Genomic DNA, 15683 nt, shown 5'->3' on the forward strand with positions numbered 1-15683 from the left:
ACCCCAGATGTCTTACTGTACATTTCTTTCTCTGCTATTTTTTTCCCCTTCAGAGTAATGTAACTGGCCTTTCATGTTTCAGAAATGCTCCTGGCCACTCAACACAGAACTTCTGTAGTTGCAAGAGGCTGGTACATGTAGGAAGCATTTGCACATTGCCTCTGTGCAGAGTCAATTTATGAACTCCTCTTTGATTGTTCCAGCAGCTTCCAGAGCAGCCAGATACGGAGTTGCTTTGTGGTTCTTGGAATCTGCTTGTATGACTTCACACAGCAGCCAGAAAAACGTGTGTGTCTGGTTTTGCCCTCTGATGTGCATTTCTGGACTGTGTTGTCTTGGGTGGGCTCAGTCAGGAGGAGATTCACCAATGGAGGCAGACTGCCACAAGGAACAGAATGTGAGGTGAATGGAGCCACCCATTCTGTGTTCTGTTCTTAGCAGTAATGTTGGACAAAGAAAATCCTGAGATGCGAGCCGTTCATTGTATTTTGGTGGCCTCAGGCCCCCATCTTGCCAGTCAGACTGGAAAACAATGTGTTGTGTGAATATATCTGTTCCTTTCATCATCCTCCAAGTCCATCATAGCAGATAAGGTCATGTTTAAGTTATCATACAGCAAATCCGAGAGCAGCAGGAGTTAGGAAAGTCTAACAGCAATATATTTTCTCTCAGCATATTGTAAAAACTCGGTTGATGGCCAGTGGTACTGCTTTGATGACAGTGATGTTCAGCAACTTTCTGAAAACGAAGTCTGCAAGCAGACAGCTTATATTCTTTTCTACCAGAGACGCACAGCAATCCCGTCATGGTCTGCTAACAGCTCTGTTGCAGGTAAGCCCTGCTGGAATTGTCAAGGGGTGGTTGTGGTTTTCTCTCTCATGGATAGTTTGTCCTGAGGAATTTTCTGCCCAGCTCTGCTTAAGCCCCCACTTTTTGTCCCAGAGCTTGGTGAGGCCTGTCTGAGTCTGCTGCTGTGTATCAGAGGCCATGGGAAGCTCCCACTTCTTCTGTTTAAGGCTAGTTGTGGCAAAGAGGCTGTGGCAATGGGGGAACCCCCCTCCACCCCCATGAGTAATTCTGCTCAGAGCAGCCCTCGTCAAAGCTGTGACATAAAAGTGTGACTAGCTCATTCCCTGGAGCAGTGCTGATGGATAGGCAGCCAGCAGCTGAATGTGTCGGTTGAACCCAGAGTAAGCTGGAGGCAGATGCAGGCTTGATGCCTTGCCTTGGGAAAGGGAAGAATTAAAGGAAAGGACTTGCACTGTGCTTTTGCAGCAGCTCAAGGGCTGCCCTCTGCCTGCGTGCTCTTGTGCTGATACTGTTGATTCCCAGCATACTGGGACAAGTGTAGTTCTGTCTTCCACTTATGACCAAAACTATTTTGTAAGAGTAAAGGCTTACTGTCTCGGCAGTATCTGGATGCTGGCTCCGGGCTCTTAAGTGTCTATTGAAGCCAGTGCAGTGCAGTACGTGCCTGACTCTCAGTGGCCTTCCAAGGTTTCACATGTTCCACAGCTGCATGCCACTGGCCTGATGTCTGTGTTTGATTCTTGCAGGCTCCACAAGCTCCTCGCTCTGCGAGCACTGGGTTAGCCGTCTTCCTGGTAGCAAGCAGCCCAGCATTGCCTCGGCAGCATCATCACGGCGCACGTCTCTAGCTTCGCTCTCGGAATCGGTAGAGCTGACTGGGGAAAGGAGTGAAGATGATGGTGTGTATCAACACTGTAGTGTGTGTGGGATACTGGTCCATTAGTCTTTTGGTTACAAGATCCCTACTAAACCAGCTGTAAAATATGTAGTGACAAGGGGCAGTTACTCTAGCAGTTGGAGGAGGCAGGCGCTGTGTCGGTAGGAGCAGATGGGTTCTGGCACAGGTGACCTTTTCTCTGGTGTGGAAGGATGGAGAAGAGCAGGGCAAGAGCCTTTTAAAGCAAGGAAATACAGTCAATGAAACCTCTCAAGAACTCTTGTACTTACGTTTTTTCTGGGTTTCACTGCAGCACCTTTGCAGGGAGGCTGACATACTGCTGCAGCTTAGCATAGGTGCTAATTGTCTGCTGCTGTGCTGTAGACTGCTTCCAGGGAGGAGAGAAGTGAGTGCCCATAACCGGTCAGTTCCTAGCTTTGCCTGGCTCCTTCACCTAGTGCCTTATAACTTCTGAAAATGTGGAGCTTTGCAGGTCACTGAGCATTTTGAAGCGGGTATAGATGTCCCTGCAGCAGCATTGTGATAACCGTCAGACCTAGCATGTCTAAAATGCTTATTGTACTTTGTGTTTTTTAACACAAATACATTTATCTAAACAGGTAGGAAATCCTACTTTGCCTTTTACAGGATGGTATGTTAATACAGAACAATGTATTTCTGGGAGCACAATCATAGGTGGTGAACTCACTGCTCGTTTCAAGGACTTCCAAGGTGCAGAACCTGTTTGGTCTCCTGCTGCTCAGGGATGAGAAGAAAATCTAGATTTTTCAGTTACAGGCTTCAGCAAGTTACTTCTGGGGGAACACTAGCAAATAGCATTTGTTGAATCTCTTACTCAGCTTTCACGCAAGAAGCTGTGTCTGCAGCAGGCATGAAGAGGTGTAGGCCTACAGTGTGGTGTAGGTGGGCTGTCTGACTGAGGGAAATGGCTTCTGTGGATGGATGGGATAAACCAGCTGCAGGCTTGGCTTGGCTTTCACCCTGAGGATGTTGCTTTCTTTCTCTGTAGGAGGATTTTCAACTCGGCCATTTGTAAGAAGTGTGCAGCGTCAGAGCTTGTCATCTAGATCTTCTGTTACCAGCCCACTGGCAGTGAGTGAAAATGGTGTCAGGCCCTCATGGTCACTCTCTGCAAAACTGCAGTTGCGCTCCAACTCTCCATCACGCTTCTCTGGAGATTCCCCTGTACATACATCTGCTTCCACCCTGGAGAAGATCGGGGAGGCTGCTGATGATAAAGTTTCCACTTCTTGCTTTGGCAGCCTGAGGAATCTCTCTAGTAGCTACTTGGAGCCCTGTGATGGCAGTCGGCGAGAGCACAGGACGGCTCGCAGAGCTCCTTTGGCTGTCATGGAAGGGGCATTCAGGGAAGAGTCTGTAAGGACATCTAGCTCAGATCTTTCAGATGGGTATGGTAAAAGCTCTGTGCAGCTAGACAGGAATCACCCTGCTTTGGACCCTTTTGATAACAACAATCAAATCGCCTTTGTTGATCAGAGTGATTCTGTGGACAGCTCTCCAGTCAAAGAGGTGAAAGCCCCTGCTGGGACAGGGCTGGCTGCAGAGAAGGCAGATGGCACCCCTAAGAAGGTTCACAGCTCCAAGGGAGTTTCTGAGCCAGAAAAAAGTTTGAGGAAGGGAAGGACAGTCTTATCTACCCAAGAGGCCAAAGTCTCTCACTCTTCTCCTCCACAAAAGAGTTCCCAGAAAGTTTCCCGATCTAGAAGTAAGACAGACTCCTCTAGGGCCAGTGGGCGACATGGATCTCCTGCTCCCACTCAGGCTAGGAGGGATCACAGCACGAAGCCTCTTGAGGTGGCTGTCCCATCAGCTCAACAGAAGCAAAAGTCAGGTGGTTCTCCGTCCTCCACAGCTGTCAAGAAAACCCCGTCAGGCTCATTGACTAAGGGCTCTTCTGCTGGGAAGAGCCGGACTTCAGACCGAAGCCTCAGCAGGGAGGGCTCAAAGATAAGTCTGGGTTCAGATAAAACAAGTGTTACCAGCAGTTCGAGAACGAGCTCCCCGCGGATAAGCCACTCTAGGAGTGACAGCAGGGCAGTAGACAGCAAGCATGTGCGGAGTTCCTCCATGGCCAACCTGCGGTCTCCAAATGTTGGTGTGCGTTCTGGTTTGAAGAGGGACAGCAAGTCTGAAGAGAAAGGATTGTCTTTCTTTAAGTCTGCCTTAAGGCAGAAGGAGACCCGAAGGTCAGCAGACTTGGGAAAGACAACAATGCTCTCAAAGAAGACAGGGAGTGGCAGTTCCAAGTCAGGCAGTAAAAATGTGCTGGAAGACAAATTGGAGAAAAGCGTTGTCCCACCAGCCTCTCAAACCAATGCCAATGTTACTGCAAAAGAAAAACTTGTCCCAAAAGATGCCACACCCAACAAACATTCTCTGCTATCCAGTCGCAAGTCCAAGTCTTCCCAGCTAGATCCCGGAGTCCAGTCTCCTCCTTCCAGTGGCAAGCAATCTGCTGACAAGCCGCTGAAAAAATTACCTTCCAGCATGCAGGTGTCTGTACGGCCTTCTCTGGAACCTCAGTGAAATGCTGCAATCCAGGTGTCTTTTCTTCTGCTGAGAAGCTAATTTATTCTGAGCTCTTGTTTTTTTTGTTCATGTGCCTAATGTATGTTTTGAGGAGAAGTTAACTGCAAGTTGTTAAAGCGCCTTTTGATTCTGCCATCAAACCAAATAGCCACAGGCAGCCAGCACTGATGCAAGTAGTCTAGCTGGAGTCGTTGTTGAACGTGAATGCAGCAGTCCCATAGCACTTGTACAGGAGTCTCTTTATAGAAAATGCAACAACTTTCTTCAGATTCAGGGTTTGAAGTCTGAAACCCAGTTGTACTGACACTAGTGTGCTTTGTAGAGCTGTGAACTGATATTCCTTTGGTCTTGTTCCGAGCAGGCTGTGTCCATGTTGGTGTATGGCCTTGTTCTGAGCTGTGGAGGATGCGAAGGAAACTGGAAAGGAGAGACTGCCGCTTCTTTATGCTTTCTCTCAACTCCCTCTCCCTGCGCCCCTCCATTTTTCAAGCTTTCTAAAGGGCAATATTTCAACACTAATGTTGTTTCTCAGGTATATACTCAGCCAGTATAGGAGGGACTAGCATTAGTGGATGGACAGAAAAGTACCTGTGTGTCCATGTGTATGTGTGTCTGTGTAAAAGATTTCATTTTTGCATTCCAGCAGCAGAAAGTTTGCTTTATTTTTTCCCCATGAAATGTAACCTATGTATTTTGTTGCTATGTCTACAAAGAGTTTTACTCTGTCCATACCTAAGGCGACCTCTACCCTATCCTCTTTAATTACTTTCTCCCTTCTGAAACACTACACTAAACAACAGAAGAAATCCCTAAGCATCAGCTGGTTGCCAGCTTGTACCTGTGAAAGTGCTAGGCAGGAGATGGTTGCAGTGCCGTAGGAGAGCTGTCTTCATGCACCTGAATGGCAGTGATGCTGTTCGGACCCCTGCTCACACTCCTGAGAAGAAGCATTTCCTAATGTGCTCAGATGCTTAATCGTAGTGGTGTGAATATAGCATCTGTTATTTATAGGAGTAATGCTTAGATAAGCCAAGTGTTGTCATGTCTTCTCTGCCTTCTCTGAGCATGCTTTGAACAAGCCTCTTCGTGTGGGTTGGAGGGGCTGTACCAAAATACTGCAGAGTTTTCACATTCTCCAGAGCACTGCTGCGTTCCTCCCTTTGGCATGCTTGTCACCTTCCCTGGCGGCTCTGGCTACCACATGTCTCTTGGCGAAATGATCCCCATTCTTGTTTGGATGACAGTCTCTATCAGGGTTAAAACACTACATCTAGTGATGTCTTTGTTTACATGCTCTTCTTACAGGGGAGATTCCTCAAGTTCTTTAAGATTCCTCTTAAAAGTTGGATTCCTGAAGTCCTTTTATACACATGTGGTGTAATTTTTTTTTAAATTTCATGAGGTTTTATTAATGTGCTGCATATCCTTTATGTACAGCAGCGATCTGTTGTAGGTCACAACGGGCAGCAGCTGGGCAGTGTGCTGGGTACGCTTGTCTTCTGAATTGAGGTCTTTGCCTGTCATACAGTCTTGTGTGGCAAAGCTTCTCCAGGCTTAGCTTGTGGACAGACATGTTTGTACATCTTTTCTGTCAACGTAACAAACAGCCCCCAGAGAAGTAGTGACTCTGAGCTAGTCTGTTCCACCTCCTGTCTTGAGCTGATGTGCTGGTGACCCTGCCAGAAACCTTGCCTCCAGGTCTGCCAGGCACATTAGGCTCCGTGATCACTTTTTATACTCTGCTCGCCACACATCTGCAGCAAGCTTTGGAGAGAAGTGTTCTGGTGGTAGCTGATACCGTGGAGAAAAGGCAGCGTGTGTGGAGCTGAGCTGGGGGTACCACAGAGCTCTGGTCAGTGTGACAGTGAGCCCACCTGCAGTATAACCCTCGCTCTGTCCCAGTGATGTTCTGCAGTACTTGCCTTCACGCAACCCAGCAGCAATGCCAGTAGCCTGCATGTTTTAACAATATGCTGGACTCTGTGCCCTGGACTATGTTTTTAAACCTGAACATGACCACCACCTTGATGTATTTCTTCTCCCGGGTATTGTTTCAGTCTCATTTATTGCAGCAACAAGAAGCAAAGATTGCATTACTTGCTTCTTAAGTGTATGACTTGGATTATTCTTGGATTATTTTTGTGTTATATCCAGCAGAGCAGATAAGACTTGCTTCACATTGTAGTACTTAAATTACTCCCTGAAATGCTGATGTTGAAGTATTTGTTTAAGGTTTTATCTGTATTAAGGTCTTGCACTGTGTTGGCTCTTCTCTTGTAACAACTCTTCTAGCAAGAATGTAATTCTGGTAGCTAGTGCTAACTTGGTTTGGTATCTTTTAATAGACAGAACCTAGTTTTCTGTGCATTTTACCATGGGACATTTGTGAAAGGTTATTTTTATCAAATGACATTTTCTTTTCATGCCATCGTTCACTGAAGAAGTTTAAACTGGAAGCTGGTGTATGGTTTTTGAAGTAGTTTTGCTCTTCTATTGCATGCCTGGACTGAAGGAAATCTGAAGCGCTGTCCAAACTGGTGTTTTAGCTGATCGCCTGTTCAATATGTTTGCGTTTGGGGCATGAGAATGGTCATTAGAGCTCCCATTTGGACAAAATGGGAATGGGAGGTCCTGGTGTTCCAGCAGCTGATGTTAAAAGCAGTTGAACCTCTGCAATCCCATGATATGCAATGTAGCTCTTTTTCTGTGTATTCCCCATAATTCCTGGTGGAATTTTGTACCTGTCCCTCTGAAAACAGCAGCTCTGGTGGACAGGCTTCTTACTCTGCAAGTGAGCACGGGGTGGACAGAAGAGGCCATACTGATAGTATGTTTGCGTTGGAGCAGATGAGATGTTGGCCCTCTTTGGTGGGCTGCCAGCATGTGGTGTGTTTTCTGGCTCAGGAGGGCTTGACTTAGGGTGTCCTCAAGCAAATTGTTTTGACTTACAAGAGTGCGCTGTAGTTTGTGTTGTATATAGGGCACGCACCATGCAAAATGTGGAAAGTATGTCTGTGTAGGACCTGGAAAGTGCAGTCCCTCTTCTGTGGCAGTGTTGATTCTGTAACTGTGTAGTTTGGAAGGCAGCCGTTTGCTGCCCCTCTGCATCTCTGCTTTTTCTTGTCACAAATTTCCAGTAGTACGTGAACTTTGTTTTGCAGGAGAGGGTTGAAGGGTGTGGGTCCAGGAAACAACAATGTTCGTTGTGAGTATAAAACCAAGCCTCATTGCTGTTAAAGTCCTGGCTCCATCATTGATGTAAAGTAAATCTTTCTAAAACTGAACATAGGTTATTGCAGGCCCTACTTAAAGTGACCTGGGGAAAAGCAGCATCAGTCTTCTCTCCTTGCTTTAAAGCAGACTTATTTCTTAGCCCTTTCATGCATAAGAATTCCTGTCTGTGTGTATCGTGTTGTCCAGATGTAAGGATGTGGCACAGTACTAGGGAACACTCCAGAGAGGGGTCTTCCAAGTCCTAGATGCCAGTGCCACCTTGGGTTTGTGCATTGATCCTTAGGGCAGTGAAGGCTTTGAGGCTGTTCTGAAGCAGCCGGTTATATGTGGTCACCTCTTTCCTTAAAATTCATATTTGGCTTCAGAAGCACTTGTGCCTGTGGAGGAGGTGGGTTCTGCCATCTTCCAAAGGTCACCACTGGCCAGGGATCTCCGCCTGCCCCTGGGTGGTGGCATGTGGGGCCTGGAGGTCTTGTGGATGGGCATGGGACTGGGACAAGAGTGGCTTCTGTCCAGGTCTGCTTTGCTCAGTCGCACACAGCCATGGCGTGTGTGCCTGTGGTGTGGCTGCCTATGGGGTGAGCTGTCCTGGCTTGGGGGCGCTGGGGTCTGGGACCCCACTGCTGATCCCCTGGAAGCAGAGGTGTACAGGGCAGCCTCACGCTGGTGAGAAATGCCTGGAAAGGGGAAGGTCCAGCACGGTCCCTGTTCCCAAACAGCAAAGCGAGCCCCAGGGGAAAGCAGGAGAAGGGTTTTACGATGTTTCAAATCAACTTTGAGTTGAACTCACCTGCATCGGCCACGTGTAACTCATATTTCACACCCCATCCCCAGTCTGACACTTGCTTCTGTTCCTGGAATCAGCCCTCTGGGTGCAGGAAAGCAGCGCCTTCATTCCAGTGCTAGATTCCTGCTGGAGTCACCTAAAGAATTTTTTTTTCTACACTTTTTGGGCTGTGTCTTTTGGATAGTGTTTAGTAGTATACAAATTATAAGCACATTTTCAACGACGTGTATTAAAGAGGCACCTTTTATTTGTATTAATCACATTTGATAGACAATTTGGTGCCTGCAGTTCTCTGTAACTTGTAAGTGTCTCACTTTGGGTGTATAAATTGTTAACCCTTTCAAACTTATCAAATATGGCTAAATAATAAAAAAAAAAAGATGCTTAGGATAGAAAACTAGCAGCTTAATTACAGTACACTTATTCTACTGTAAGTGCCCTCATCAGTCTTAGCTGCAGGGTTGTTTGCTTTCCAAAGCTGAAACTTGAGTATGATCAACTCTTTTTTTCCTCAGTAATAAAGGCAGTTTTGCATGGCAGTTCTCTTGCTGTACCCAAATGCATGCACTTACTAACTATGCAAGCATCTAATACAAACCATAGACCGTGCTTTCCGTATCAGAAGCTGCTAGGTAGACTCCGGAGCACTGCTTTGAGTCTGTACTTCTGTTTCTTGGTGCAGCTGCGTGTCAGCACATAGGAGCATGTCCCTGGGTTCCTGCTTTGTTTGCACATCTTTGATTCTTTTCTTTGCAGAATTCTGCATTACTGACAAGGCTGGAGTGTAGCATAATGTCAAAGGGATCTGAAATGTTGAAATGAGAACAAACTGGTTTTCTGTATTGTATTGTTTTTTCTTTTTTTTTGACAGGGAAAACCTGATCAGTGTTTTGTACTTAGCCTGCCATTTTCCATGTAACTTTAATGACATGTTCTACGTTGTGAGAAGAGGCAGTCACCTGTAGCTGTACAAGCACTCAAAAAAAAAAAAAAAAAAAAAAGGAGTTTTTGTTGAATTTCCGTGCTAAGGGAGCGGTTTCCAGTTGTCAGTGTGCTGCCCATACTGATAATGGGGCTTCTGCCTGCCTTCCCAGGAAGAGCTGTGCTGGGCCTCAGCTGCCCATGGTGGTGGCTGTACTTCTGATTTGCACCCCAAAACAGTGGTGGTGTTTGAGCTATGCTCCTGTTCGACTGCAGATCCCGCCGGGGTGGCTGTGTGCCCAGCGCGGGGCCAGCTGGGGTCGTAGCCCGTGGGGCAGAGCGGGCAGCTGATGGGGGCAAGGTCTCGTGAGCCGCACTTTTGGGTGGCAAGAAGTGTAGGTCCTGGGGTTCCTCCTGGGCTGCCTGGCTGTGCCCCTGCGGGACACTGCCTCACAGCACCCTCCTCTTCGCAGGGCACCGCTCTGAGCAGCGGCTGGGTGTCAGGCAGGTTCCTGGCCCTGCTCCTGCTGTGGGCTTTATGCCTGTCCCCCTCAGTTAGCTGGCACGGAGAGGGTTTGGAAATGACATTCCAAATAATTTTATTGCCATTATCTTTTTTTTCTTTTGGTATCTCTGTCATTTGCCTACTAATCCAAAATAATTTGGCGGTATCTAATGTTGTCTGCGGAGGGAACTGAAATTTAGTTTTAATCTGTGGTGAGATGAAAGTACTATATGGTTTTCTTAACAAAAGCACCGTAAAGCATTTCCTATTAGGAGCTTTATTTTGTAAAATAAAAGTACCTGAAGACTTGTATGTTATCTATATTAGGTCTAAAGGTTTAGGGAGTCTTCTATTTTTTTAAAGGCGATAGCACTCAATTTATCTGCAAATAGTGTTTTTTAAAAGACACAGATTAAAACTAAGTATAAACACAAATTCTGTTTCACTCTAGGCCCTGCAGCACAAACGCGCTGCAAGAAAGGTAGTGTTAGGTTTGTATGGCATTTGTGCAGTGCAATAAGAAACAATTTTTAGGTGCTACATTGCCTTGGGTAGGGTGACACAAGGGAATACAGGCTACAAGTGGCTAGATTATTTTCTTGTGGCCTTCCAAGTATTAATTTGTACAGATTTGCTCACCAACTGTGCCTCACCATTGGTTAAAATTGAATTTTAAGTCCTGTTGCAAATGCAGTTTCTCTTCTGGACACAATGTCAGATTTTACACTGGAATATCTACAGTTCTAAAAACTGCATGTCACATCACTGTACACTGATACTGGGACGTGGGGCTTGCCCACACCTTTGATATTCTCTTCTGTATTTTAATGTTTTTGAACTGTACAGTAATCTGGAAAGCAGGCTGTCTTTACTTGGGATTGAACATTGTACCATAAATTTTAAATTATTTGAGAACAAGTGCATGAGACTGTGTCAATGCCTTTTATTATTTATTTGTATGTTTTATTATTCAAGGTGTATGCACTTTTAATATGCAGAATTTATATTTTTATGTTAAAAATCATTTTCTTTCAGAAAGAAGAGTTTGAATATGAGGAATTGGATTTAAGTGCAAAAAGGGGAATATGTAATAAAATACAATAAATTTATTACTAGGCATCCTGCCTGAGTGAGCGTTTTTCCAGGTCCACAGCAGCGGCAGCACACCCCGCTGCTCCAGCCTCGCCGTGTTCCCTCCCCTGCTCGCAGGACATGCTGCCCTGCCTGCTCCCACTGCTGGGCACCGGGCTGTGCGCTCCCGGGTGCCACATACCCCGTGGGGCTTGCTCAGGGACCCCCTTTTTTTTCTTCATTTGGGTTTGTATCAGCCTCTTGGAGTTGAGCAGCATCAAAGCTGCAGGTCCTGGCGTGCATGCTGGCTGCTGCTGCTGTGTGCCGCCTGGCATGGGACACACGCCCCTGCAGAAGGGAAGTGTACCCTGGGGACAGGGTCCTGCCACTCTGACCCCTCCACACAGGCACGGGAGGGGGGCAAGGGCTTGGTAACTCTGCATCCTGAACAGGGCTCCTCTCTGCTCTCCTTGGGCAAACACCCCCACCCCACCCCACCCTGTGTGCTGGGGGAGGGGGAGACAGGCTCCTGCCTTGCCCTCCGTGTTGTCCCTGATGCTTCTCTCTCCACAGACCAAGAGCCTGGGTCCTGCTGGTGCTCAGCCGGGCTCCCTGCTGCCAGTACAACCCAAGAGGGGTGCAGGACATGGGCAGAGCCTTTGTGTTGGTGAGTTTAGTCCATGAGCCTCATGGTCAGGGGGGTGTGATCTGGTTCCTCTGGGGTTTGGGGCCAGGCAGAGGTGGGGTCTCCCCTGTCCACCCGGCTATGCCTCGTGTCTGGGCTTGGCTTCCCTATTCCTGCCCCTGCGGAAAGCTCAAGCCTCTGCTTGAAGGCTGTGGCTGCCTGGGTCTTTTCTGTCTGTGGGTGTCTGACCATGGCTTCCCATCTGTGTTGGCCACGTGTTCTGGGGCCACCGAGGCTGCGCTCCCCTCACTGGGGGGAGCATCCCCACGTCCCCTCTCGTGCGGTGCCGGTGCTGGCTGTGCTCCAGCCCACTCCTAGTCCCCTGGCTGCTGTAGTGATGCAGCGTGTGGCTCTGCTGCTTGAGGTATGGTTCAATATTAGCCTCTTTTAATGGCTCTTTATTGAACTGAGGCTTAAACTGTGCAAGAGTGATAGTAGCAGAGTGTTTAACTGTGTGCTCCTCTAGCTCTGTCCTAATTAAATACTGTGTTTCATTTAGCAGAGTGTGCAGCGGTGGCTCTCCAGCCATGGAGGAGAGCATGGGCCACTGGGCAGGAATGCAGATGGACTGCTCCTGCTGCCGCCTCCTCTCAGCCTGGCAGGAGGGATGGAGCGACGGATGGAGCGAGGTGGGAGGAGGACAGGCCATTACTCCAGCTGCGGAAGGGAGGACCTTTTGGTCTGCATGGGTGGCTGAGTCATCTGTGGGTGACACCCTCAGCTGGGTGGGCTGCTGCAGCTGTGCCAGGCATGGCTGGGCAACCATCCCCATGGCTGCTGGGCTGCCTGGGCTCCAGTCTGGAGGGCGGATAGGGTGTGAAACGCTTTAGCAGTCCAGTGTGTCATCTTGGTTGAAGAACAGGGGGGAGAAATGGAATTGTGGTTGGAGCTGCCTGGGGGCATTTCCACCTTGGACTCTGATCTTCCTGCTTGAGTGAGCCGTCAGATCGGTGTAGTTAGGGGCTGATGCTCATGTTTCACAAACTTAACTTTCAATGCAACTTTTTTATTCTTAAGGTTTTATCCCCCTCTCTTCTCTCCTTCTCCGTCGTCCTCTGTGCATAATTCTGTCTTCCAACTCTTTGAGATGCAGCATCACATACCTGCCCAAATACATAACAGCAGTGCTCCCGCTGGAGAAGTGGGCTTGGAGGCTTGGTGTTGCTGCTGGGGCTGCTTTGGTCTGGCCAGGCAGGTCCTGTGGGCTGGGAGCATGGCTAGGGCAAGGCAGTTTGACGCGCACTGTGCCATCTGGGCTCCCAGCCTTGGCTGCGGGGCTCTCACGTGCGGTTGCAGAGACGTGACTCTCGTGGACTCGTACTGTGGAGTTGTGGCTGGCTGCTGCTGTTTGGTTGTCACCTCTGCTATACTGCTAGAGCAACGCTCGGCTCTGCGGGGCGGGATGGCTGGGTATTCACCTTTCATTGCATTTGCTGCAAGCTGCTGCGCTCCCCTGGTAGCAGAGCTCCAGCTAAAGTGAAAAATATGCCTGTAAGGGACTGTTCTGCCTTTCTTCTGATTGCACTGGGCTTTCTTAAATTACAGCGCTGGCACCTGTGATTGCTGTGGTCTTCCAGCAGCCAGTGCTAGAACCACGGCCCAGCTCCAGGAGCTGCAGACCCGGGAGGTCCCTGGCTGCACATCCCTGGGGTGTTGGGGTCCCACCGACCGCTTCTAGAGAGGGCTGGGGGGCCAAGCAGTGCCTCTGCCCTGTGCCTGCAGGGAGGGCGCTGGGGGTCACTGCTCCCACCCCCCTCTGGGGGCACAGGGGTTCCTGGGGGGCTCTTAGACCTGGCTGCAGCCTGGGAGTCGCCTCTTCTCCTTGGCTGGTGTGTTTCCCAGCCCAGGACATGGGATGTACACTGCTCCCCGCCTGCCTGCTGTCCCCTGGGTGTGCCCACCAAGCCCGAGTCTGGTTTTGGCGCAGGCTCTGGGCTTCATCTCACCCACCCAGCAGCCGGAGGGCACAGCGAGGCGGGCAGGGGGCCGTCAGCGCGGGGCAGTGGCTCAGGCAGCAGTGAGCTTTGCAGTGATGTGCTGGTGGTCAGTGCGTGCCATGGGCCCCCTGCTCCAGTGCTTACTGCCTGGGGCAGGTGAGGGTCACCCATGAATCCCCCCTCAGTCCCCAAGTCACAGATGCATCACCAGCTGTTGCTGATCTCCCATCGTCTAGCTGCAATTATGGAAATATTGAAGTTGGCTTGTTTACCAAAAGCCACGCTTTACCCCTTGCCCAGCATGTCGCTGGGTCATGTGGGGACACAGGCACTGCCAGCCCATGCCAGGCAGCTGCATGCACAGCTTTGGCCACTTTTCCATCCATCCCGCTGGGAATGGTGAGCTGGAACTGCGGCCCCAGGGCCACCCACAGGCACTGGGTGGAGGAGCTGGTGGCTGCACCGGGTGGTCATGGCATACGAGACCCATCCTTTTATTGCATACCAGAGAGTAATTACCTCATGTCTTGTATGGAAATGGGAATGACAGATGTCATATTGAATCATAGGGTCATCACTTATTTATAGGCGATTACATTAAAGAGATATTAATATAGCCAAAGGCTTCACGGAATTAGAGTTAATATATTTTTGTTTATTATATTTGCCAATATTTCTCCAATCCAGCCAGGCTTTTATGGCCACTTTATTTAATAGAGAGCCCGCTGCAGTTCCCTTAACCTAGCTGGGAGGGTGGCAAGAGGACAATTGAAAAACACTTGAGAACTTTGATCTTTGAGTGATTAAATTTTATTGCCTCCTTGTTTATGAGGGTCCGATGGCAGGTGCGTTGTGTGCTGTGAAATGAAGCGAGGGCAGGTTAGGACTCAAGTGGTTATTAAATCTGGGTCAGCAGGGGAGGCTGCGTCTGGGCACAGAGCTGGGGCTCGCAGATGTTCGGGTCCTCAGCTGGGATTACCACTGTGCTAAGCCAGGATTAGATTACTGTGAAACGAGGTGCAGATTTCTGACACCCTGGGGAGCACTGGCCGCGGGGGGGACCCCAGCTTTCCACCTTGTCCCCGTGCCCCGGGAGCCTGGCCTTGGAGCCAGCAAGGCACCCATCCTGCAGGGCTGCAGCTTGCCCGCTACCAGTGGGGGGGGTGCACCAGCAGACCCCCGCAGCCAATGTGCAAACCAGGGGAGCCAAGAAAACCACTGGGTTTGGCTGGAGAGCCTGACCCGGCAGCAGCTCCGTCATGCGAGGACGGCTGCTGCCTGTGCTGATCACTGAGGGTGCGGAGGATCGATGAGCGAGGAGCTGCCTGCTCACTGCCTGCAGGCAGCTGCTGTCTGTTGGGATATTTATTAACACCTGGCTGCCTCTGAGAACCAGAACAAAACCCAATCTTTGGAGGCTGTCAATAAATTATAACATATTAGGCACTGTCATCCATACCCCTGGACTCTTAAATTTTGTTCTAATTAGAGTATCGCTTTTCCTTTCTCAGCACTTTTTTCCCTCTGCTGGGTATCGATCCTTTCTCTGTGGGGATCTGACCAACTGTTGACAATTTATGGTAACATAAAACTAGTACCTCTTATAGCAAAACCCAGCTTTTAATAAAAACCGCTGACACCAGCCTCTCGCTGGCAGCCTAACCTGATTACCAAATGGATTTAGCAGTTAAGGCCATGCTGATGCCCCAGTCGTTTTGTACATAGGGATTTTTACTGTAACACTTAACAGGCTTTCAATTGTCATAATATTTCATAAATACATATGTACCTAATTGAAAGCTCTGAGGCCAATAGGAAGCCCTGAGAGTGCTCCTGAAACCTCACCTGTCTGGTGGACACTCACCGCTCTTATTTGATGGTTAACTGGGGCAGCTGGAGGGCTGCAGGGTTGGGTCACTGGTGACATCGCTCTTTCCATCTGCCGGGGGAAACTTCTGTGCAGGTTTTTGTCATATGCAGAGAAGGGCACAAGGATAACTGGGTTGTCTGATGGTGTCTCTCATTAACACCTGAGTGCAGCATTGTGCTGATGAGATATGCTCCTTGTCATGCTGGCCTTTGGTCTTTGGAAGCTTGCTGTGTGGCCGTGGCTGCGGGGTTGGCAGCTCAGTTTTTGCACCTGCAAAACCTCTATGTTGGTTTGCAAAGGCTGTAACGCCCTGGTGCAAGGCCCTTCCCAAAGGAGGGCTGGCTGGCACCTTGGAGCTGGCGGAGCTTCATTGCCCTGGCTGTGCAGGAGCTCGAGCACCCTGTGGGGCTTGTCC

At 49.2% G+C, this 15683-nt stretch overlaps 1 protein-coding gene across 1 annotated transcript in view; it reads left to right on the top strand.

Moving 5' to 3' along the window:
* The window catches only part of USP31 (ubiquitin specific peptidase 31), a 34315-nt gene extending 23491 nt beyond the window's left edge, over nucleotides 1-10824 (top strand). Inside the window, exons 14-16 of the mRNA XM_055805290.1 lie at nucleotides 673-831; nucleotides 1557-1709; nucleotides 2718-10824. Coding sequence (XP_055661265.1) covers nucleotides 673-831; nucleotides 1557-1709; nucleotides 2718-4255 — 1850 coding nt within the window. The 3' untranslated portion in view covers nucleotides 4256-10824. The remainder of the gene's footprint in view (nucleotides 1-672; nucleotides 832-1556; nucleotides 1710-2717) is intronic.
* The last annotated feature ends 4859 nt before the right edge of the window (nucleotides 10825-15683 follow it).

The sequence above is a fragment of the Falco peregrinus genome, chromosome 5 (assembly GCF_023634155.1).
Source record: "Falco peregrinus isolate bFalPer1 chromosome 5, bFalPer1.pri, whole genome shotgun sequence".
Classification (NCBI taxonomy): Eukaryota; Metazoa; Chordata; class Aves; order Falconiformes; family Falconidae; genus Falco; species Falco peregrinus.